Source organism: Otolemur garnettii, unplaced genomic scaffold (genome assembly GCF_000181295.1).
Source record: "Otolemur garnettii isolate 467f Iridium unplaced genomic scaffold, OtoGar3 scaffold00001, whole genome shotgun sequence".
NCBI lineage: Eukaryota > Metazoa > Chordata > Mammalia > Primates > Galagidae > Otolemur > Otolemur garnettii.
In genome coordinates this window covers 46,772,251-46,797,843 of record NW_003852396.1, presented here as the reverse complement: position 1 = coordinate 46,797,843, position 25,593 = coordinate 46,772,251, and the positions used below count along the sequence as shown (strand labels likewise).

At 39.1% G+C, this 25,593-nt stretch overlaps 1 protein-coding gene across 1 annotated transcript; it reads left to right on the top strand.

The window, feature by feature from the left end:
- Positions 1–4,864: 4,864 nt before the first annotated feature.
- On the top strand, positions 4,865–25,344 carry TPH1 (tryptophan hydroxylase 1). The gene is made up of 10 exons (XM_012801767.1): positions 4,865–5,001; positions 9,947–10,130; positions 12,438–12,538; positions 15,884–15,951; positions 16,099–16,295; positions 19,097–19,232; positions 19,957–20,083; positions 20,770–20,865; positions 22,282–22,415; positions 24,739–25,344. The coding sequence occupies exons 1-10, from the start codon at positions 4,885–4,887 to the stop codon at positions 24,911–24,913; spliced, it is 1,335 nt and encodes a 444-aa protein (XP_012657221.1). The 5' UTR covers positions 4,865–4,884; the 3' UTR covers positions 24,914–25,344.
- Positions 25,345–25,593: the final 249 nt, after the last annotated feature.

Here is a 25,593-nt window from a genome sequence, read left to right as displayed (position 1 = left end):
GCCACTATGCCTAGCTCAGAGTGTTGTTTTACAAAGAAAATATCAGGATGAGTGTGATGGTTCACCCCTGTAAACCTAGCACTCTGGGAGGCCAAGGCAGTGGATTACTTGAGGTGAGGAATTGAAGACTAGCCTGAGCAAGAGTGAGACCCTCTTAAAAAAAATAGCCAGGCTGTCGTGGGTGCTTGTACTCCCGGCTACTCAAGAGGCTGAGGAAAGAAGAGTGCTTGAGCCCAAGAGTTTGAGGTTGCTGTGATCTATGATGCCATGGCACTCTACTGTGGGTGATGTGAGACTCTGTCTCAAAATAATAATAATAAGAAAATAAAAATAAAATATATAGTTCTTGATGAGTCATGGATTCAAACAAGTGTGACCCTTTGGTCACTTTCTAGCCTTTTATCTTACCAAACTAGTATTACAGGGGTATTCCCTGAAGGAGTAGGTAGGTTGAGGGGGAATGGAAAAGTAGTAAGGGAAAATATTGAGGTTCTCAAAGAGGTTTAGGGGTGGTTAAATGAAGGAAAAAAGAACCAATCCCTCAAAAATTCTGTTGACCAGGAAAATTTGTTTTTTTTTTTTTTTTTTTGAGACAGAGCCTCAAGCTGTCCCCCTGGGTAGAGTGCCATGGCATTACAGCTCACAGCAACCTCCAACTCCTGGGCTCAAGCGAGTCTCTTGCCTCCGCCTCCCAAGTAGCTGGGACCACAGGCGCCCGCCACAACGCCCGGCTATTTTTTGGTTGCAGCCATCATTGTTGTTTGGCGGGTCCAGGCTGGGGATTCGAACCCGCCACCTTAGGTGTACATGGCTGGCGCCTTAGCCGGTTGAGCTATAGGAGCCGAGCCTTGACCAGGAAAATTTATGGCAAAATTTTAGTAAAAATCAAAGCCCTATGTTCTGTAAGCTCATTTTGGAGTGGGGAAGAATTTGGACCATTTTTTTTCTAATTTCTTAACAAAAATTCCTTGAGAGCCATCATTCTTATCTTGTCTTAAATGAGAAGAATAGGAGTGTTTCCAAATCTTAATAGTTTATTATTATAAATCAATTTATATAAATCTAAACAATATAAAGTGCCTTCTTTATTATAAATATCCAATTAATGTACCTTTCAACCAACTCTGCCCTCCTCCTCCCCCAAGGAGATGGTGGCAAAACTATATCTATTCCAGAATTAGGGAAAGAAAATTATGGACTCCAAAGGGATAGAGTTAGAGCAGCCATGACTGTTAGTATCTCTTTAATGGCATCTTCTAGGAAAGATTAAGAGCAAGTTTTGAAATTTGAAGGAAATCCTCATGTAGTTTTATATGAAGAGCTTTATCCCAAGCTTTAAGAGATGAAAGACAAACAGACAGGAGATCTAGAATGTGGTCAGTCTTACCACTGATGTACAAAAGTCACTTCTTTTCTTTATTTTCTATTCTCTGATCCTTGCTCCCATTTCTGACATTGAGAAAAAAGTTGTTGGGAAAGAAATGTATCTGCAGAATCCTCTTCCTTTTACTTGACATTGTGACAATATCTGAGAAAATGTGGACTCAATAAATATAGGCTACCTCTGGAAATGGTACTTTGGGGTCTTTGTCTATTTGTTTACAGAAAAATTGCTAAATTATGCACTTGAGATTTGGAATTTAGTATAGTTTAGGAGTTTTATAATAAATAAACTAATGAAACTGAAAATAATCTTAATGCAAAAGAGACACAGAAAAAGACACAGCATGTTCTCAAATGGGAGCTTCTGGCATGGTTAGTAGCAGACTATTGTTTACGGCCATACGGTTGATAATAATTGAGCCATATTTGGTACTAACTCTCTCAAGTTAGGCAAGTCCCTCCAGTCCACCCTGTCTTATGAGGGTTCCCAGCAGGAGTTAAGAAAAAGGCTTTATGGAGGAAAGGGGACGCTCACAAGAGCTTTCTAATCAGAAAGACAGAAATGTATGAGGTTGCTCATCTTGCATCATCCCATAGAAAAGCATTGCAAAACCCAGCCTTTAACTTCATGGAAAACGACCTTGTCCTTAGTTTTTTCATTTGCCTTGTATTAAACTAGCTGTGGTGCTTCGATATGCATTTGTGCATTTGTGGGGATATTTTCTTCTTTAAAAAATAGTCAGTTGACTGCTTACTACTCTGGGGCGGGGGCAGAGGCTCTGGAACTCTTAGCCGGGCGGGTCAGCTTCTCCTTCTGCACAGGCTTCTGGCTGCGCCGGGGAGCACCAGCCAGCAGATGGCAGCCACGCGCGGATCAGACCCTGGAGGGACTTGTTCTCGGAGACCCTAGGCCGGCCGCTGGCGCGGGAGGACGCGAGGTTCTTGTGGATAGTGGTCCGCACGTGCGGGGAGGCTGGGTTTAGCTGGCTGCGCGGCCCCTTCACGACCGCCAAGGCTCGCCCACAGTCTTGTCGGTGCAGGGGACGGAGGTTTTTGGGCTCGGTGCCGTACGTCTGCTTTTGCCTCCTGATCAGGAAACTGAAGCAGTTCCGCAGGACTGTCCATTGTACAAGCTCAGGCACCGCGACAGAAGCCTTAGCCGGCATCTGGATAGGAATGAAGATCAACTGCAGTACCGGCATAGGGCTTTTTGAAGGATGTGGCCCTGCTTACTTTGCTTACATGATCTCCTGCTGCTCTGTAACGGTTTACCGTCTTCTCGTCTTCTCTTCTCGTGTACTTTGTCTTTTACCCTCAATTTTTTCTTTTCTTTTTCTTCTTCATCTTTCTTTATTATTAAAGAGACAAAGTCTCACTTTATTGCCTTTGATAAAATGCCTTGGCATCACAGCTCACAACAACTTCCAACTGCTCTTAGGCGATTCTCCCACCTCAGCCTCCCGAGTAGCTGGGACTACAGGTGCCCGCCACGACGCCCGGCTACTTTTTGTTGCAGTTTTGTCGGGCCAGTTCGAACCCACCACCCTCCGCACATGGGGCTGGCGCACTAACCACTGATCAACAGGTGCCACCCTTCTTCTTCTTCTTTTTTTCTTAGACAGAACCTCATTCTGTCACCCTGGGTAGGGTGCTGTGGCGTCATAGCTCATTGCAACCTTAAACTCCTGGGTTTGAGGCATCTTCTTACCTCAGCCTCTGAGTAGCTGGGACTACAGGCACCTGCCACGACGCCCAGCTAGTTTTTTTCTATTTTCTTTAGTGGAGACCGTGTCTCGTTCTGGCTCGGGGTCTGGAACTCCTGAGCTCAGACTATTCTCCTGAGCTTAGGCTATCCACCTGCCTTGGCCTCTCAGACTGCTGGGATTACAGGCGTGAGCCACCACACCAGCCAAGGAAGCCTCCCTGAACGTGTACCAGAATGATTAACCTAGTCACTGCCATGACTATGCTATCTGTGCTTCCTATTACACTTCTTATCCTTCTCTTCATCATTCTCTTCCTATCATATTTTTCAGTTCCCTGAGCGCTGGGATCCGTGTCTTTAATCAATCTTTCGTTCATTTATTTGCTCAATGGCATCTATCCAGTACCTGTTAAGTGCCAATTGCTGGGGAAACAAATGATAAGTAAAAGCAACGTGATCCCTGCTGCCATGGCGCTCACAATCTCATTGGGAAAGACAAATGTAAACAAATACAGGAACAAAGCTAGAATGTAGCCTGGACTGATGAATGGGAGACATATGGTGTCATGGTAACCCACACTATGGGAAGTTGACTGGGGGAGGTTAGGAGAGGCTTCCACCAGCAGTGAAGTTTGAGCAGTGGGGGACTAGAACACAGTCTATCTGGCTCCAAGCCTTTCCTGTTACCACTGTGTCTGTTCTGAGTGGTCCTGTCAAGTCTTGGATCCATGTGAGGGCAGATGAAACACAGAGGAATCAGGGATAGCGCTTTAAGTTGTTCAAAGTTAATTCCATTAGTGCTACAATGTGAAACCAGACAATTATGAAGACTGAATAAGGAACAACTAATAAGAATAAATCCTCAGTGTGCAGTTTCCATTTATTAATCCAGGCATTATTTCTCAAGTGTGAATCTCTCCATTGAAAGTCACTGGTACCGAGTTATTGTACAGACATATTTGGATTTGTTATATAATCCTGAAGCACTAATAGGCCAGTATTGAAAGGTGTTAGTGCTTGTGGTGTTACAGGATTCTGTGGGCAGAAAGGAAAGAAAACACAATGGAACCAGAACTCTCCCGGCTAGCAGTTATCCATCTAATTGTGTTCAGAGCTGTCCAAAACTTGAGTTTACAGGAGAAATACAAGGCCTTGTCCTTGCTTTAAGGGGCCTGCTGCCTTGTTAGAAGAGAAGACATAGATAAATAAAACATTTGGAGAAGCCATTCAAGATTTGGTGCAATGAGGTGATACAATTGTGGGGGGTGGAGAGGTAAGCTTTGTAGGGAAAGACTACCCAGTGTAGTTGGGAAGACTGCAAGAAGCCAGTGGGCTTGAGTCATCTTCTTAACAGAAGGGTTGGTTTAGGAAAAACTACCAACATGTGTTGCATTACATTCTAGGCACTATTTTAGGCAGTGTTTTATCTTATTTTTGTCTCATTAGAGTTTTGCAAAGCATATCTTCAGATCCACGTTTTATAAAAGGTGCAGAAACCGAAGCGTGGAGAGGTCAACTTGCCCATAGTTATCAAATATTGTCTGTGTTGTGCTTCTTTTTCAGCCCTTTGTCTATATTTTCATGCTTTATTTTAATTTTATTTTATTATTTTTTGAGATAGGGTCTCACTCCATTGCTGGGGCTACCGTGCAGTAGTATCATCAGAGCTTGCAGCAACCTCAAATTCCTGGGCTCAAGTCGTCCTTCTGCCTCAGTCTCCTCAGTAGCTGGGACTACAGACGCGTCCTAACACACCAGGCTGTATTTTAGTTCTAGAGAATTACTCTAAATTCATCATGATTGAAGACAATAAGGAGAACAAAGACCATTCCTTAGAAAGGGGAAGAGCAACCCTCATTTTCTCCTTAAGGAATGAAGTTGGAGGACTTATTAGAGCACTGAAAATTTTCCAGGTAAGTACTCTTTCTATTTCTGCGTAAAACTCTTCTAAAAATGAGTCTTTAAGACTGTATTTAAAATATAACTTGCTATAAATTCTTCAGAGATGGGGTACAGAAATTTCTTTAGAACTGGAATTTCTAAAATATCTCTGAAGACTAATAAAGGGGCAAAGAATACTAACAATTTAAGAAGAGAAGATACAAATAACTAATACAGAAATGGAGGAGAAAAGATTACTTCATAGATTTCAGAGAAGCAATTATAAATTTTACTTTAATAAAATATTTAAAAATTTACTGATATTTGATTATATATTAATCATATTTTATTAATACATTTGATTTTTTTTTTGAGACAGAGTCTCACTTTGTTGCCCTTGGTAGAGTGCTCTGGCATCATAGTTCACAGCAACCTCAAACTCTTGGACTAAAGCGATTCTCTTGCCTCAGTCTCCCAAGTGCCCGGGACTACAGGTCCCTGCTACAATGTGTGGCCATATTAGAGATGAAGTCTTGCTCTTGCTCAGGCTGATCTTGAACTCCTGAGCTTAGGCAATTCACCCATGTTGGCCTCTCAGAGTGCTAGGATTATAGGTGTGAGCCATCACTCCTGGCCTAATTGATGATTTCTAATGACATTAAGAATATATTTAATAATATAGTAATAATATATTTAATGATATATTCATAATATATTTAGTGATATTTTTCAGATAGCAAAGATTCTACAATCCCTTGTCCCATATTATCTGAGCTTCAATGCATTTGGCACTCAAATGTATCTTTAGTGTGAGAGTAAATTTGTATAACATCTAGGGAAAGTATCTGGTAATATGTCTTATTTATATATATATATATATGTCTTATTTATATATTTTTTTTTTTTTTTTTGATCCAGAGCCTCAAGCTGTCGCCCTGGGGAGAGTGCTGTGGCATCACAGCTCACAGCAACCTCCAACTCCTGGGCTCAAGCGAGTCTCCTGCCTCCGCCTCCCAAGTAGCTGGGACCACAGGCGCCCGCCACAACACCTGGCCATTTTTTGGTTGCAGCCATTAGTGTTGTTTGGTGGGCCCAGGCTGGATTCGAACCCGCCACCTTAGGCATATGTGGCTGGCGCCTTAGCTGCTTGAGCCACAGGTGCTGAGCCTATTTTTATATTTTTTGATGCAGTAGTTCTGCTTCCATAAATCTATCACCAGAAAATATGAATCAGTCAGGCAGAATAGGAATATTGACTGAGTAGTTACTATGTGCCAGGCACCACCCTAGATTATAAGGATGTGATATTGAACAAAGTTAACCTTGTGTCTGACCTTATGGAGCATATAACCCAGTGGGGAAGGCAGACAGTAAGTAAAATAAAAAGTAAGTAAATAATTACATATGTGAACGTGACATGAAAGAGAAGTACCAGTTACTGTGACAGCATTGAACTGGTGGACCTAACCAAGTTAAAGGGCTCAGGGACTCAAAAATGTGTTATTTACAGGACTCAAGAAGTATAAACAAACTGCTTGTCCTAAGGCAGGCAATACATTAAATTATGCTACTAGAACATCACTGTGGTTAAGTTTGTGGAGACAGAACACCTGGTTTCAGATCCTTGCTCTGCCACCTGTCAGCTGGTGGTCATGGGAAAATTAATTAATCTCTCAGCGCCTCAGTTTTTTTGTCTATAAAATGAGAAAACTTACCTACCACATAGGGTCATTGTAAGAACTGGTAGAGTTACTAGTAAAGTGGTTAGGATAGCAAATGATCGATAGATGTTAGCTATTCTAAAAATCAAATTTATAACCATGTTACGTATTATATGGCCATTTGAAAAAAATATTTCAAAGAATTAAACATTTAAATGTAAACAAATAGTCTAGAAAGGTTTATGATGGAAAGCATCATATTTCCTACCCAACACAGTGTCCTCAGTAGTCCCACTTCTTAGAGACAACATATTTTTCTTAAAAAATTGTCTTTTGAGACAGTCTTAATCTGTTGCCCAGGCTCAAGTGCTGTGGCGTCATCATAGCTCACAGCAACTTCAAACTCTTGGGCTCAAGTGATCTTCCTGCCTAAGCCTCCCATGGAGCTGGGACTATAGTCCCCTACCATGATACCTGGCTAATTTTTTCTATTTTTAGTAGAAATGGGGTCTTACTCTTGCTTAGGCTGGTCTCAAGCTCCTGTGCTCAAGGGATCCTCCCACCGTGGCCTCCCAGCATACTAGGATTACAGGTGTGAGCTACTGTGTCCAGCCGGTCTTTTTGTTTTATTATACTTACATATTTTACCAGTAAAATATTTTATTTTATACAACCGAACACATATATCTATCGTCCCTTTTTAAAAATTTTAGATTAGGGTGGCACCTGTGGCTCAAAGGAATAAGGCACCGGCCCCATATGCGGGAGGTGGCTTGTTCAAACCCAGCCCCGGCCAAAAACTGCAAAAAAAATTAGATTAATGTAAGTGTACCTATGATTACATTACCTTGTTTGCGTTTGTTAAGTAAGTTCAAGTTGTAGTTGGGCCCTTCACCCAGGAGGTGTGCCGTATACCCCTGCAATGCCCCTACCTTGTGCCAGTTTGGTGAGAGCTTACCAAACCTTGTCTCTCCTACCCCCTCCCTCCTTCGTCCCTCCCCCACCCTCTTGAATTTAACTGTGTTTTTCTCTCATGTGGGTGTGTAGTTGTTCATCTCCTAGTTTCGTATTAGCATTGAGGACATTGGATGCTTGCTTTTCCATTCTTCTGATGCTTTACTAAGAGGATGTTCTCTAGATCCATCCAGAGGCAACCTCTTTTAACTATGTCTGTTCTTTAGTTCTTTTGGTGGTGAATTCATAAACTCTCAATGTTTCTCTTATATCTCTTTTTGAGTTATCAACTTTACACGATGTTTACTTTCTGTTACGAACAATGAAACTGAGACCACTTCCTTCTCTTCCCCCTTCCAATCCTCCCAAAATTTGATAATTATATTATTATTTTTAGTTATTCTATAGATTACTTTTGGGTCCTTAAATAAGATACCTATATTTCTTCTCATATCACTTTTTAAAAATTTCTGCTCAAAGTATTGTGCATGGTTTAAAACAACTATATGGGCTCGGCGCCTATAGCTCAACGGGCTAAGGCGCCAGCCACGTACACCTAAGGTGGCGGGTTCGAATCCCCAGCCCGGACCCGCCAAACAACAATGACGGCTGCAACCAAAAAAATAGCCGGGCGTTGTGGCGGGCGCCTGTGGTCCCAGCTACTTGGGAGGCGGAGGCAGGAGACTCGCTTGAGCCCAGGAGTTGGAGGTTACTGTGAGCTGTAATGCCACGGCACTCTACCCAGGGGGACAGCTTGAGGCTCTGTCTCAAAAAAAAAAAAAAAAAAAAAAAAAAATAAAACAACTATATGTACTATAAGTCATATACCTTAGTGTTGTAAAACTTATGGAGAAAAGACAGCAATATTTTGATTAATCTCTCTTCACTCCTAAGTTCCATTAAATTTTTTTGTTAGCTTTTGGTACAGAAGTCTGAGTTAATCACACTCATTAAATCAAATGTAGACTATCATTGATTTGTGTAATGTCCTCCTGTTTTATTTCTTATTTCATTCTTCCATTCTACCTGCTTTTCTTTCTTTTGAAGGACTGGTCCTGTAATATGTTTGATACGTACATTGAACTATTTTTATGTTTATTTTAGGATATATAGAGCTTCTGTGTGTGCAGGTATTATTGCTTTATATAAATGGCATTGTGTTCTAAACTTTTCCCCCACTCAACACTGTTTTTAAGATCTCCCCATGCTGCTGCGTGTATATCTCATTCATCTGTCTAGCAGCTGCATGGTGTTCTGGGTGTGCATTCACCCATTTTACTTATCCTCTGGCCAGAGGCTGTAAATTCCTTACATGTCTCAGCCTTCTTTGTGTTCTCCATGGCCCTTACCTGGCTACATAGTTGTTTACTAAGTTATCTTGGAGTGAACTGACTAGTATAGGAGATCATCTGCTCTAACCTTCTCATTTTTCTAGATTAAAAAAACCTATTGGTTGATTGGTTCTCACATTTCATTGTTATGACCACAGTGCTTTTTCTCAGCTAAGCAAACTAGTAAGAGAACATAACCTCCTCCTCCAGGTTCACAGACATGGTACCCCCAGCTCAGGCTGAAATGGAAGAGATCAGAAGAAGCAATCTGATTCAGCTGGTTACTAAGATTGTAGCTTAAGAGATTTGAGGTATTAAATACTCTGTATTCAAGCTGTTCTTCTGAGTTTATTAAGTGCACTTTTTGCAAAGGAAACGTGCAAAACTTAAGGACTAACATTAGTTTTACTTTTTGAAAACTAGCTTTTGTTTGTGAGACTTTTCTTTCTTTCCTCTTTTTTTTTTTTGAGACAGAGTCTCATTATGTCACCCTTGGTAGAGTGCCATGGCATTACAGCTCACAGGGACCTCACACTCTGGGGCTTAAGTGATTTTCTTGCCTCAGCCTCCCAAGTAGCTGGGATTACAGGCGCCTGCCATAAGGTCCAGCTATTTTTTGTTGCAGTTTGGCTGGGGCTGTGTTCGAACCCACCACCTTTGGTATATGGGGCCAGCACCCTACCAGCTGAGCCACAGGCGCCACCCCATGTTTGTGAGACTTTTCAGAAGATTCTTTTTATTAGGAGACTTATTATATTGATTTGAATTCTAACAATCTGCAGGACTTCTAATTGTTGTTATTTTATTGGTTTCTGGAGGATGGGATGAATTTTGCATACTTTTTGAATAGTACATAACATTTAAGGGGGAAATGTTAAATTATTTGTTAATAGCACCAAAAACAGCCCTTTTCCCCTTTCGCTATTTTAACAAATATGAAATAGATTCTTAGTCGTAACTAAAGTAATCTTCTCAAAGACTATTAATGCCTGAGGCACTGACATGTAACATTTACCCTCTGCCTTTCACAGGAGAAGCATGTGAACCTGTTGCATATTGAGTCCCGAAAATCAAAGAGAAGAAACTCTGAATTTGAGATTTTTGTTGACTGTGACATCAACAGAGAACAACTGAATGATATTTTTCATCTGTTGAAGTCTCATACTAATGTTCTTTCTGTGAATCCACCAGATAATTTTACTGTGAAGGAAGATGGTAAGTTTGAAAAGTAAAATCGGGGTGGTGCCTGTGGCTCAAGAAGTAGGGTGCCAGCCCCATATGCTGGAGGTGGCAGGTTCAAACCCAGCCATGGCCAAAAACTGCAAAGAAAAGTAAAAATAGTGCTTAGAAGATGGAGTACCTAATAGGTATCCAGTTTGGTATTTATCTTGAAGACATGAGGGTTAAAAAAAAATCCACTGTTTCTCCAAATTGCCTACAGTAAAGTAGTGAAGGGAACACAAAATATAATTGCTCAAAATACCAAAGAAAAATGATAAAGCAACATTGATCAAATGTAAGTGAAGTGGAAAGGAAATCTTGAGTATCTGAAAGAGGTCAGAATCGTCAGAAATCTATTTTTATCATTTAGTTTTCAAATCATCAAGCCTTTTTTGATTTTGCAAACCTCCAGCACACAATCCCTGAGTGCTTCCTTAGTAACTCACAGTCCCTGACAGGCTTAGCATCTAGCAGATAATAAATGAAAATTTGAATATATCAAGAATGTTGACAACTGTGATATAAAATATACTACATACAGCATTCCTTCCTGTCTCCCTTCCCACCACAAACAAATGAGAATGCATTAAAGACTCCTAAAATTTCAGAAGCTCAGATAGCAAAGATATAGGCTAAGATCTCTATTTGTGAAAAACTCCTTGTAGTTTACTTGAGGCAAAAGATAAATGGATAATTTAGCCACATTTTATATTTTATATGTAGTAGTCAATCTAAAATACTCTCTAATCAGGGCTGATATTCATCTGTTATATATTCATATAGATGCATAATTATTAAACTATTGACAGATTTTCATTTCTGGCTGGCAAAGAGCTGCTTCCCTGGGGCCCTCTAGAGCTCCCCACTGTGCCTGAAGGCTCTGTTGTTTCATATCCTGCCCTGAGAGTCCAATGCCCATCATTAACAACTAAAGGGTTAACATGTGGCAGAGCCGGAGCCTAGGACTCTGCTGGTTTCTATTTTGAGTGCTTATTGCCCATGTTGTATTTATTGTTAAATCTCTTGAACGTCACTCCTGAGTATGAAGAACAATACACTGGAGGAAGAAGGATTGAGTTCTAGTCCTGTCTTCCATTAGGAGTGAGTTATCCTGGGCCCAGGTGCAGTGGCTCACACCTGTAATCCTAGCACTCTGGGAGGCAAAGAGGGGAGGAGAGATTGAGGCTAGAAGTTTGAGACTAGCCTGAGCAATATAGCAAGACCCTGTCTCTATAAAATAGAAAAGTTAGCTAGGTGGGTGTGGCAGCATATGCATGTAGTCCTAGCTACTTGGGAGGCTAAGGCAGGAAGATCATTTGAGCCTGGGATTTTGAGATTGCACTGAGTTATGATTATGCCACTGTGTTCTAGCCCAGGCAATTGAGACTGTGTCTCAAAAAGAAAAAAAAAGTGAGTTACCTAGAGTAAATTACTTCTCTGGAGTTTGGTTACCTTATCTATAAGATGAAGAGTTTTACAGATGGCTAAGTGGTTCAGTTAATATTTAGGGTACACCCATTTGTGTTAGATATTTTTACTACAATATGCAAAAATATAGTCTCTTCCCTGCTGTCATTCCCAGTCTTTTGTGAAAGACAGACATATAAACAGAAACATAATACAACATAGTAAAAGCCTTTACAGAGTTAGAGACACAGTGTCACCAGAACCCAGAGGAAGAGAATTAGCCCTACTTACAGGGTTAGGTAAAGCTTGGCAGAATGAGGAGGTCTCATTCATTTTGAAAGATGAGAATATTTTCAGGAAAACAGAAGGGTGGGAAGGGTGGAGTAAGAAGTGGGAGTGGGATGGCAATTCCAGGCAGAGGAAGAGCATATGCAAAAATCCAGAATCTATGAGGGCTGTATGTTGTGGAACAGTGAGAAGATCGAGGTGGCAAAGCCATAAATGATCTCTAAGATACTTTTCATCAACAGAAATAAATATTCCAATTTCTTGTTAAATTTGCACCTTGGAATGTAACCAAGTTCTACATTCTTCTTGTGCTTTGGTAGGATAACTAAACGTGTAGCTTGAAGTTTTTTACACTTTTGATCTATTACCAAAGTACAGTATTTCTCCAACACTTAGGAAATCAACTGAAGACTCGAAAAAATTTTAAAGCCCCAAATTTTGAAAAAATTTACTTCTTAGAAATAGAGCAGTTCGTTTATATAACTTGCATAAATTTTGCCTCCATAAACAAATTGAACTTAAAAATCTCAGTATGTAAATGTCTTCTTCCTTATTGCCCTAGTTAAGATTGTCTCTTCAACTTGTAGTGATTTTTGCCTTTTTCAGGTATGGAAACTGTTCCTTGGTTCCCAAAGAAGATTTCTGACTTGGATCATTGTGCCAACAGAGTTCTGATGTATGGATCTGAGCTAGATGCAGACCATCCTGTAAATATTTTACATAATTTTTTTATGAAAATAATTTAAAGCCAACTAAAAATTAAGGGCAACTTTTTAAGAAGAAAGTATTTTTAATAGAAAAAATGCGTTTTAACCTAGATTTCATAGAGCACTGCTAGAGCTACATATTGGTGGAATTGTGACTTATTGCCTGAAAAGCATCTGACTTCATCAACTCTAAAACAGCTGTCCCATCCCCAGCCTTCCTATTATTGAGAATTATTCCAAAGGTTATACGAAAATGAAGATAGTGTTTGTAGTTACGATGGAGGTGGGTTACTCGGAAGAAGTACAAATAAAGGTGGTCGAGACTTACCACCCACGCTGCCATCATGATTGGTTTATTAGGCAGTTGATGAAATAGGATGGTGCTTACTTGGGAAGTTGTACAGTACAGGCAAGAGTTGGAGAATTGTAAATCCACAGCATTAGGCTTACTTAGAAAGCTCCAGGTTCTTGGGAGGGGAGGAAAGAAAAGAGTGCAATTGTGAAGTTCCATGCACCAGGGCTCTAATTTACTTTCTCTCACTTAATAGCTCTGTGAACATAACATTATACTACCTTAGACAGCCACCAGCTGATCCGTTTATCTATTCTATAATCTCATTTAGTAGCTATTGCAATTAACTGTAGTACTTGTCCAAAAGGAGCTAGCTTGTTGGTGCCTGGAGTTCAGTGGATAGGGTGCCAGCTGCATACACTGAGGCGGGAGGGTTTGAACCTGGCCTGGGCCAGCTAAAACAACAATGACAATTGCAACCAAAAAATAGCCAGGTGTTGTGGTGGGCACCTGTGGTCCCAGCTACTTGTGAGGCTAAAGCAAGAGAATTGCTTAAGCCCAAGAGTTTGAGGTTGCTGTGAGCTGTGATGCCACAGCACTCTACTGAGGGCAACATAGTGAGACTCTGTCTCAAATAAATAAATAAATAAATAAATAAAAACAAACAAAAAGGAGGTAGCTAGCAATCTAGTTGAAAAGCTAAAGCACACATATATAAATAAACACATGCGAGATAAAATGTAAAAAGTGTGCTAAGTGACATGAACAAATTATTACAAAATATACATAAAAGGGCAAACCCTTCTAGTTGACGAAATCAGGGAAAGGCAATGTTTCAAGAGGGCCCGAAAAGATCCCAACAGGTAGGAGACGGACAGGAAGAACAATTCAGGAGGGAACAATATGAGCACATGTTTGGAGGCAAGAAAATCTAGGCATGCTTATGGAAAGGTGAATATACTATTTTTATTCATCTACTTCCAAGTCCTGGTGATTTTCACCTCCTATATATTTCTTAAATTTTTCCTTCTTCATTCCTACTACCATATCCCTTAACTATCTCCCTGTCTCCAGCCTTGCCACCTTCAAATCCATCTTCCTCATAGTCATTAGAATGTTCTAAAACCTCAATATTACTATTATCCTCCTCTCTCCAAATCACCATTGGTTCTTAGGCATACACTTAAGATAAGTGACACTGTGTCTACACGAGCACTTACACACAAATGTTCATAGCCGCCTTATTCATGATGGCAAAAAAGTAGAAACAATCCAAATGTTCATCAACTGATGAATGAATCAAGTTAGGTATAGTTATACAATGAAATATTACTGCCATAAGAAGCCACGGAATACTGATACATGCTACAACATGGATGAACCTTGATTGAAAATACTATGATAAGTGAAAGAAGCTAGTCATAAAAGGCCCCATAGTGTATGATTACATTTATATGAAATGCCCAGAATAGGAAAGTTCATAAAAAGAGAAAGTAGGTTACTAGTTGCCTGAGGCTGAGAGTGGGGATAGGGGAATGGGGAGTGATTGCTAATGAGTATGGTGTTTCTTTTTGGGGTTATAAAATTTTTCTGAAATCAGACAATGGAGATTTTTGCTAAACTCTGTGAATATACTAAAAACCACTGGTTATTTTATGGTATATGAATGATATCTCAATAAAGTTGTTATTTAAAAAGCAAACAAGCAAAAAACAAAAACAAAAACAAAAACAAGCAAACCACCAATGGATTCCCATTACCCAAGGCTAAAGTCTAATCTCCGTAGCTGACCTTCAGCTTGCAGGCCCCTGCCTATTCTTCAACAGGCTCCACCTCACTCTCCCAGCTCCCGCAACATTGGATTGCTTGCATTTTGTTAGGTTCAAGATGTTTTTCCATCATGGTGCCACCTCTACCCCTCTTTTGTGTCTTAGCTCAGGAGTCAGCCTTGCGAAAGCCTTGAGCTTTCCCAAGCCACGTTATGCTCTTTACACACCGGCTTATGAGTTCGTTTTTTGAGTTTTCATGGCATTCTGTGCATATCATCAATATGATAAAGCACCGATCATATTGTTTCATCATAACTGGTTCATGTAAATTCCTTGAAGCCCTAGACTGTGTTTTATTTATATTTTTTCCTCCAGATTTTAGCACAAGGTGGGTACATAATAGGGTTCATAAATCCATAGTGAAGATCCATAGTAAAGAGATGAGTCTTACACTCTTTTAAATCAGGTTTCCCTTTCTTTCCTATTTTAAAATTTTTTGGGGAGGAGTATTTTCTCCTGAGCTTTGATTTTTGATTTCTTATTTTGTCTATATTTTCTTAAATGTTTTTCATAAGTATAAATTCCAGTATTAAAAAAAATTAGTTAAAAAAAAGTTAAAAAAATTAGTTAAAAAATAGTTTAAAAATTCCTGTTTTTAACTATTATCACCATTTACTTCCACAAATGAGAAACATGTTACCATTTTGTGATAAAACATAAGACTTGATTCAGTTGTCACCATTTCAAATATTGTTAGTTACTCTTATTGTTAATTACTATTATAGGTAAATATAATTGAAGATGTAGTCAATGATTAAGAAAAAGACCTCACCTTGGGAAAGAGCCATGTATTTAACTGGGGTGGCATTTTTCTCATTTTAACTTTGTGGCCACTATATTAATCTTTGTATCTACAGTATCTTATTTTTAACTTGTGGCCAGTATATTAATCTTTATATCTATAGTATTTTCTTATTTTTAACTTTGTGGCCAGTATATTAATCTTTATATCTACAGTATTTTCTTATTTTTAACTTTGTGGCCACTATAATAATCTTTGTATCTACAGTATCTCTTACTTTTGTAGCCACTAGAATATAAAACTGCCATGTAGCATTTACTTTAAAATAAAAATGATCATAAATCTGTAAACAATGCTTGTTCAGGGTAACAATTATATAACCCTTTGATGTGATAAGTCTAGTAAAAATGAAATGTTTCCTAATTAACATTTGTCAAATATTTTTTAGTATGGAAATTTAAAACCATATCTTTAATTAACAGGGTTTCAAAGACAATGTCTACCGTAAAAGACGGAAGTATTTTGCGGACTTGGCTATGAACTATAAACAGTAAGTATAGCATACAAATAACAGACCCAACTTCAAGATCATAAAATAAGTGAACAGAATAAATTGTGTTCGTTTAGTAAATAGGGAAATAAGTGTTATTGTTTATTCAATGCTAATTAAAACAATTCCTACCCTTTATCACAATAGCGGAGACCCTATTCCTAAGATTGAATTCACTGAAGAGGAGATTAAGACCTGGGGAACCGTGTTCCGAGAGCTCAACAAACTCTACCCAACCCACGCTTGTAGAGAGTATCTCAAAAACTTACCTTTACTTTCTAAATATTGCGGCTATCGGGAAGACAATATCCCACAACTGGAAGATGTCTCAAACTTTTTAAGAGGTAGTAAGCTAATTCACTTTTTTGTAAAGAAAATGTTAAACTCCGTTTTGATCATGACAGCATTTTAAATAAAGAAATAAAGTTTAGTTATGTGGGAGGTCAGAATTCTCCGGTCCTCTGTTCTAGATGTTTGGATCCAGGATTTGGTACCACATTTGAAGAAGGGTAATCAGGGAGTGAGAGTAGAGGAAAATGAACAGAATTATAAGGAGATTTGAAAATGTATTACCTAAGTAAAATCTGAAGGACTTATAGAGGGTTTAACTTGGTGATTTAGGGAATGGTATAGATTCTCTCTCTCTCTCAAAATTAAACATAGCTGTGTACATTAATGCAATTATGGGGTACAATGTGCTGGTTTTACATACAATTTGAAATGCTTTCATCAAACTGGTCAGCATAGCCTTCACAGCATTTTCTTAGTTATTGTGTTAAGACATTTATATTCTACACCTAGTAAATTTCACATGTGCCCTTGTAAGATACACTATAGATGTAGTCCCACCAATTACTCTCCCTCCACCCGTCCTCCCCCCTCCTCTCCCTCTCCCCCTTCCCCTTCTTATTGGGCTATGATTGGGTTATAACTTTCATAAGAAAGCTATAAATTAGTTTCATAGTAAGACTGAGTACATTGGATACTTTGCCAAGAAGATTATGTTCCAGCTTCATCCATGTAAACATGTAAGAGGTAAAGTCTCCATCTTTCTTTAAGGCTACATAATATTCCATGGTGTACAGATACCACAATTTATTGATCCATTCATGGGTCAATCGGCACTTGGGCTTCTTCCATGACTTAGCAATTATGAATTGGGCTGCAATAAGGGAATGGTATAGATTTATTTAAATATTTGAAAGCCATCGTATATAATAGAGGGATTGCTATGTAACCTTAAAATAAAGGTCTATTGGATAGAAACTGCAAGGTTTTGGTTCAAAATGGAGAATATTTTATTAAAAGAGTCATTTGAAAATAGAACAGCTTATGGGATAGTTAGTTCCCCATCTGTGGAGGTGTTGACGCAAAAGTTCCACATTTACTCATCTGGGATGTGGAAGAGGAGATTCAAGTATCTTGGGGAGGATTGATGCTCCTTTTCTTTTTTTTTGCAGTTTTTGGTCGGGGGCTGGGTTTGAACCTGCCACCTCTGGTATATGGGGCCAGCGCCCTACTCCTTTGAGCCACAGGCACTGCCCTGATGCTCCTTTTCACACTAAAATTCTATTATTCTTACAAGAAAGATATTGTGCTGGTACAGGCATAAACAAAGGATAAGGATAATTTTGTTTTTAGTTCTTCATACTTTTTTGGTTTAGGCCTCCTTATTATTTCGAACTGTATAAATAGTAAAATGATTAATCAGTGATCTCCAGGATCTATAATATTTACAAAATAAATATTCCCTTTTATCTCAGCAGAGCATCTCAACAGATTGCCTTAGTAGGAGGTGGGGAAGAATGTAGGTTTTTGACTCAAAGGGGGTTTAGCTTATTTCCTTCATGATCTGAAATTACTGTTTTTGAGTTAATTCTCAGTATTCAACAACTATCCACAAAACTAAAAAGAACTAAACAAGAAAGGGCAATATAGTTTTCTACAAGGGCAGAAATCACGTACATGTTTCCTACAAAAACTAAACTTTTAACAAATAGTGATTTAAGATGATAGAGAATCGATGCGTATGACCCCACTGGACTTATAAAGATAGACAAGTGTGTATTACAGCAGTTATTGTAAAATCAAATTTGCCTGAGATTTGGAGGAAATGTTTTGCTACAGAGACAAAACTGAAAGTCATCCTTTGGGGTCTGGAACCTGGACTGGCTGCGGAATGCATTGCTGAAGGTTTGTCAAAGACAAGTGTCAAATAGAGACATCAAAATGAAAGATAATTCAAACAAAATGTCATGTGGAAGGGGCTATTTGCACTATCAAATACGGTAGCCCCTAGACACATACAGTTGTTTAAATTTTAAATATTTATAATAAATTTAAATTGAAATGTTAGTTCCCCAGTCATACTAACAACATTTCAAATACTCAATATCTACATGTGGCTAGTAGTTGGGTTACTGGATAGCATAGACATGGCACATTTCTATCATTTTGGAAAGTTCTATTGGATAGTGCAGTCTGCCCAGCAGAACAGGAGTGTCCAAGTACCAGAGTTGTGAAGATTTGGAATTTTCTGTAAAATAAGACTGTACAATAGTCTCTTGAGCCACTGACACCTAGTAGCAGGCCCCTTTTATAGTATGTCTGCAGTCGGGCGTTGGGGATGGGTGAGCACCATCTAGCTTAGATAAAATAAAGGAAATCCTTTACTAAAAATGGCATGGATTCAGAAATGGTTCTGATCTGAATTAATAGATCTCGTGAGTTTTTATATAAAGAAAGTAAGATTATCTAGGAGATATTATCGACCGTTTAGGGAAACAGCAAGGGGTAGGACAGCATAAGGAGATGTGGATTCTCATTCTGTCTTCATCAACTACCGTATGACCGTGGGCACATTATTGAGTCTCTGAGCCTCTCTGTTTTATAGTTGTCATAAGAAAAAGAAAAATCCTTAGCACATGTTCTAATCATGAAAGGAGATGTGACATATGAAAAGTCTTACTCATTGCCTGGCCCTGGTAAGTGCTTAGTCATTAGTTTCCCCTAGTACACATATGATGAATTTTAGTATCCATGTCCTCCATCAACGTGTTACTCAGTACCTCTGGTGGAATTAAAATGCTGCAGTTAATGGTCCGTTCTGGTGTCCATTTTCTCTGCTTTCTCTTTTGCTTTGCAGAGCGTACTGGTTTTTCCATCCGTCCCGTGGCTGGTTACTTATCACCAAGAGATTTTTTATCAGGGTTAGCCTTTCGAGTCTTTCACTGCACTCAGTATGTGAGACACAGTTCAGATCCTCTGTATACCCCAGAGCCGTAAGTACTTCTACATCAGCCCTTCATTCATCAAATGTTTAATTATAATAATGCCACCTACCTCATTGGTTTTTGTGAGGTTTTCAACTAGCACATGTAAAGCATTTAGAACGGTGCCTGGCATACAATTCATGATCTATGCTCTGTATATGTTAGCCATAAAAATAATAATAATTATTATTAATTTTGATAACCTGTTAGGTGCCAGGTGCTGGTCAAAGCATAGGAATGTAACACTGAAAAAATTAAGATAAAAAATTCTGTCTTCATAGACCTTGCAGATAAGATAATAAATAAGTAAATGTATGTATGTTATGTCAGGTTGTGAAGAGTGCCATGCGGGAACATAAAGAAGGGAAAGGAGATGGATGGATATGTGGGTGGGTAGAGGGGTATGGGTTGCTGTTTTGGAAAGGGTGATGGGGGAAGGCCTTGTTGAGAAGGTGACATCAGAGCAGAGACCTGATTTGGCTGTGTGTGGTGGGTTGAGGAAGATGTGGATGTCTATTGCTATCTGATGTGCATTTATATGCATGTGTCTGTGAGTGGACACAGTTTTGAACAAAAAACATTAGTATTTGCCTAGTGTCTTTTGTGATCTGCTACCAAATTATCAACAACTAATCAATTAGAAGACAAGACTGGATTTTGATTTGACTGAATGGTTGATTGTGCATTTATGTTAAACACATCACAGTGTGACACACTTGTACCTTTGTTTCAGAGATACCTGCCATGAACTCTTAGGTCACGTCCCACTTTTGGCTGAACCGAGTTTTGCCCAGTTCTCCCAAGAAATTGGCTTGGCTTCCCTTGGAGCTTCAGAAGAGGCTGTTCAAAAACTGGCAACGGTATAAATCTGGAAATAGCTGAATAGATTAGCAGTTCTCAACTGGGGGTGTATGAGTATCTGTGTAGTTTATTAGTTTAAAATGAGTTTATTATATTTTAAAATTAATTAGTAAACATTAAACATTTTTCTGGTTTTGGCTTGGCGCCTGTAGCTCAGTGGGTAGGGCGCCAGCCACATACACCAGAGCTGGCGGGTTCAAACCCAGCCCGGGCCTGCCAAACAATAAGGCCACTATAACCAGAAAAAGCTGGGCATTGTTGTGGGTGCCTATAGTCCCAGCTACCTGGGAGGCTGAGGCAAGAACCTTTTGGATCAGTTAAGCCCAAGAGTTTGAGTTTGCTGTGAGCTGTGATGCCGCGGCCCTCTACCGAGGGCAACTCTATCTCAAAAAAAAAAAAATTCTGTTTTCATATTTAATATGGTTAATATAGCTAGTGATAACTTATACCAAAAAAGAAAAGAAAAAGATCTTTGAGGTCCTCAATAATTTTTAACAGTATATAAGAGTCCTTAGAACTAAAGTTTGAGAAGTGCTGGTTTAGAATGAGGCCCTATTGTGGTCAGAGTTGTGAACTAGGCTGGGGTGTAGGACTTTATTCTAGGGTACTTTGGGTCAATGACTAAGAGTTGTAATTTGAGTTGAGTTATTCAGGATATGACAGTAACATTTATGTCCTTTTACAGTGCTACTTTTTCACTGTGGAGTTTGGGCTATGTAAACAAGATGGGCAGCTAAGAGTCTTCGGTGCTGGCTTACTTTCTTCCATCAGTGAACTCAAAGTAAGAGTGGTAAATCTTTGTATATAACCGTATTCATCTAATATAATTGATATAATTTGAAATAGTTTTTGTATTTGTACAAGAGCTTACTGTGGAAAATACTTGGGGTGGTAGTAATCATTACTTGAAGTCATTTTTCTTTTTGCAAAGTGTTCTGATACATGTATGCATATATATGTATAGTAGAACTTCTATAAGTTGACCACCCAAGGAACTGTAACAAACTGGTCAACATACGAATGTGGTCAATAATAAGAAACTAGGTCTAAGACCTCGTGCAGTGGCTCACGCCTGTAATCCTAGCACTCTGGGAGGCTGAGGGAGGTGGATTGCCTGAGCTCACAGGTTTAAGACCAACCTGAGCAAGAGCAAGACCTTGTCTCTAAAAATAGCTGGGCACTGTGGCAGGTGCCTGTAGTCCCAGCTACTTGGGAGGCTGAGGCAAGAGGATCACTTGAGTCCAAGCCTTTGACATTGTGAGCTATGATGACACGGCACTCTACCAATGGTAACAAAGTGAGACTGTGTCTAAAAAAAAAAGAAAGAAACTAGACCTACTGTACTGATACATACATGTGGTGCATGTCTGGTCTATGAAAATTAGGTCACCATAAGGAGGTGATCATCGTAGGTAAGTGGTCAACTATGGAGATTTACTGTGTATAATAATCTTTTAAACAAAAAGTATTTAAAGCCTGTGCTTACAAAGTCTTATTGTTTCCTTATCATTTCCTGTACGCTAGCAATAGCTTTATAATTTCTAGAGAATTCTTTGAGATGTGTTACTTATCCAGTGAATAAATGAACTCATGTTTGTTGAATGGTGGATGTGTGCAAAACACTGTCCAAGGTATTGTTTTGCTGTCAAGGAGCACCTGGTGGTGGGTACATTTATGTAAAGGAATAATTAGTGTCGGGTAGAAAGTAGGGACCATAATGCAGGGATAAATAAAGATCCTCGGGTGCCTCTGATTTGAAGAAGAGAAAACGAAACCATGGAGATGATCTTGGACTTTTATGGAGAATAGCAAGCCATTTATTTTGCTTGAAGTTGAGAAGTGCTGATATAGAAAGAGATCAGATTTGTTTTGCAGCCTGAATAGAACTGTAGAAAATGAGATAAATAAAGATCCTCGGGTGCCTCTGGTTTGAAGAAGAGAGAACAAAGCCATGGCGATGATCTTGGACTTTTACGGGGAATAGCAAACCATTGACTTTGCTCGAAGTTGAGAAGTGCTGATATAGAAAGAGGCCAGATTTGTTTTGCAGACTGAATAGAACTGTAGAAAATAAGTTTGGAATTGTAGGTTGGAGCCGTTGCACTAGTAGTAAGTTCAGAGATGTGCCAATTATGGCAGTTGTGTGATCTGTGAAAATAGACATTATTCTTTGATCCACTGACTCTTTGTCCTCTAGCATGCACTTTCTGGACATGCCAAAGTAAAGCCCTTTGATCCCAAGATTACCTGCAAACAGGAATGTCTCATCACAACTTTTCAGGATGTCTACTTTGTATCTGAAAGTTTTGAAGATGCAAAGGAAAAAATGAGGTAAAGAATATCTTCCTCATGCCTTCATTTTCTTCTGCAAAACATAGGCCTAAGGATGGTAACATGTCTCAGAAGTAAGCAGCTAGATAATTTGGAGCCCACTAGGAGCATGCTGCCTGTAAAATACCTCTTTTCACCACAAATATTTAGAGTATGTTGCATATACTGATTTTGTGTAATTGCAAATATAAATCAGCTATGCTGAGAAATTGGTTTTTTTCATTTCTTCTAATCAAAGAGTTTATAGTCTAATGGGAAAAACAAACTATATACAAATTACTATGTAACAGTATGGAAAGTGACAAGAACCTTAGAATAATATAGATGAAATTCTGTTCTGCGTTTTCTTCAAGAGCAATTTATTCCAGCTGGGGCAACAGGGAACACTTAGGGGCATCTGAGAAACAACTTGAAGGATAGATAGTATTTAGATGTATAAAGCTTTAGGCTTAGAGATAGCATGAAGAACGGTAAGGACAGTGAAAAATATAGAAGATGTGTTCAGTGCCAAGTTATTCTTCATTGAACAGTTAAGTGTGTGGTTAAGAAAGGAGGATATTGGGGGCAGAGAAATTTTTTAGGAGGTTCTTGGAATATTTCTGGTAAAAACAAAAGCCTTGCCTAAGAAAGAAGAAGTAGTGTTGCCATTAGAGTCTCACAGAGAAGCAGCGCTGTGGAGCATAAACCTGCATATTGAAATTGTATATTTAAATAAAGGGGTTCACAGCTCTCTCCAGCATGTGACAACTTCTTTATTTCTCTCCTGGCCTAAACAGCCAGGGACCACTGCTCTCTCAAGGCGAGTGGCAAGTTGGTTTCTTTACTCTTGGTTTAAATAGTTAGCTGTGCACATGAGCACTGTACCTCATTAATATTCACTACAATCCCTCTGCACATGCTCACTGTACATCAATGACTTCATTAATATTACAATCCATAATCCATCTCATGAATAAACATCTTGTGACTATCTTCTGAGTAGCTCCTCCCTAGTAATCTAAGGTTTAACTGACATCACTTTATCTAACATAATCCTTTTAACATGACTTAATGGAGAACATGCCAGCCATTACTTCTTTTGTTCTTATCTGATGAAGTCTGAGGCTTGGAGAAGGAGGGTGGATTGAATACCTGCCCTGCTGGCCTCACTGTTGGAGGCAGTTACTTCAATTTCAAGCAAGGCATAATTAAGAAATTTTTAAGACATACAGAAAACTTGTTTGCAAGCCTCTGCTCCCATGTGGGCTTTAAATCGGGTTTTTACGCCCGCAACCAACCAGGCCGACCTTAGGTCAGGGGGTTTTTATGCCCACAACCAACCTGGCCATATGAGATTCTGCCTCAGTTTCTCACAAGTATGCCTGCACAAAGTCTTTTCACTGCTCTCTCTCAAATAGCTTTTTTGGCCAGAGGTATATAGGCCATTCACCTGTAAAGTAGAAAGGGAAAGACTTGAGGAACAGAATCAATGAAACAATATTTGGTGAAAGAGCTCCTGAGGTCACATTGTGATGCTGAGGATAGATAGACATAGTCCTTCTCTTCTAGAATTTACCATTAACTGGGGAGTTATGCCATGCACAGAATGAAATTATAATACTAGCAACACTTCCTCAAGCACAGATGATAGGGTAGACCAGGTGAATTGCAAACTGGATTTCAGATCCTACTTATGTACTGTTGTCTCTAGGGGTCCTGAACATAATTGTTTGTAGGGGTGTCAAATGAGAGGTGCAAATGGTGGTTTGATAAAAGAAGAACTTTAATGCTTAAAGAAAGGGTAGAATTTAGGTCATTTGAGAAGAAAGTATTCTAAGCAAAAGGAATATCCATCTGCAGGAGTCAGCACCCTATCTGGCCTGTTTGAGGTATGTGTGTATATGTGTGTTGTATGTTACACACACACAGCTTACATGTGTGTAGGTATAGTTATAAGGCATTACTGAGGGGTCTGTGGCTATGTGGACAAGTGTTATAATGACACAATTTTATGCCTAATGATAGAGCTATTGTGTGGTTGGTTGCTTTTACTGTAGTTAGGAGATGTATGATATAAACTAATAAATTATTAATAAAGATATTTATAGGATCTTTCCCCAGTAATTCCAGGGTAGATGTATCTATGAATACTTTAGGTTTTCCACTTGTGTGGAATTCTAGGATGGCTCTGCACATGTGGTACAGAGAAGTGGATCAGTTTGGTTGCATACATATCTAACAAAGCCTTGTCTTTTGCTTAGTGTGTGAAATAGGTCTTCAGTTTCTTAGTTTTCATCATTTACCCTCTAGAAACGGATTGTCTCTTATTTGTTTTCTTAAATAGAGAATTTACCAAAACAATGAAGCGTCCATTTGGAGTGAAGTATAACCCATATACTCGGAGTATTCAGATCCTGAAAGACACCAAGAGCATAACCAGCGCCATGGACGAGCTGCGGCACGATCTCGATGTCATCAGTGATGCTCTTGCTAAGGCCAGCAGGCAGCTGAGTATCTGACAGTCATCAGTTCTAATCCAGAAAGATCTGAGCATCGATTTAGAGGCGTCTGGGCCAACTCTCACTTTTTTTGAAAACCTGATTGTGGAGAGACAGCAGCGTTTGGACAAATAACATTCTCTAGTCCATTCTTTCATGAATCAGTAGTCTTTGAAAAGTTATACCTGGATATTCTACTCACCACCCATTTTTTTCAGTAATAGTTTAAGTGTAATAATTTATATACCATTCAATGACTCATCATCTATTTTTAATACTGAAGTTGTTTAACCCAATGGATAGATCAATTCTCAGTTTAACTTTATTTTCCCTATTCCTTCTTGAGTAAAATGACCTTTATGATCACTTGGAATACCTTGAGGAGAATTATAGGGCTGATCCATATTGTTACTTGAGATCTCTGTATTTCTAAAGTATCTGTTTCTTATTGCTGAATTTGTGCAGAGCTCTATTACGTTCACACACTTAAACCTATGGAGACTAGCTTTCTTTGTCTCTACCATGAGCATAAGGATAGGGGCCTTTGTACTTGCAGCGTACCTAGCAAAGGGCAATAGTCCAGTTTTAAGTGTAGTTTCTTGTGAGGACACAGGAGTAGTTAAGTCTGGAAAGGTTGATTGGGTAATAATACTTAAGACTAGGCTAAGAATATGAAATGGGGTTGCACAATGTGGCAGCCT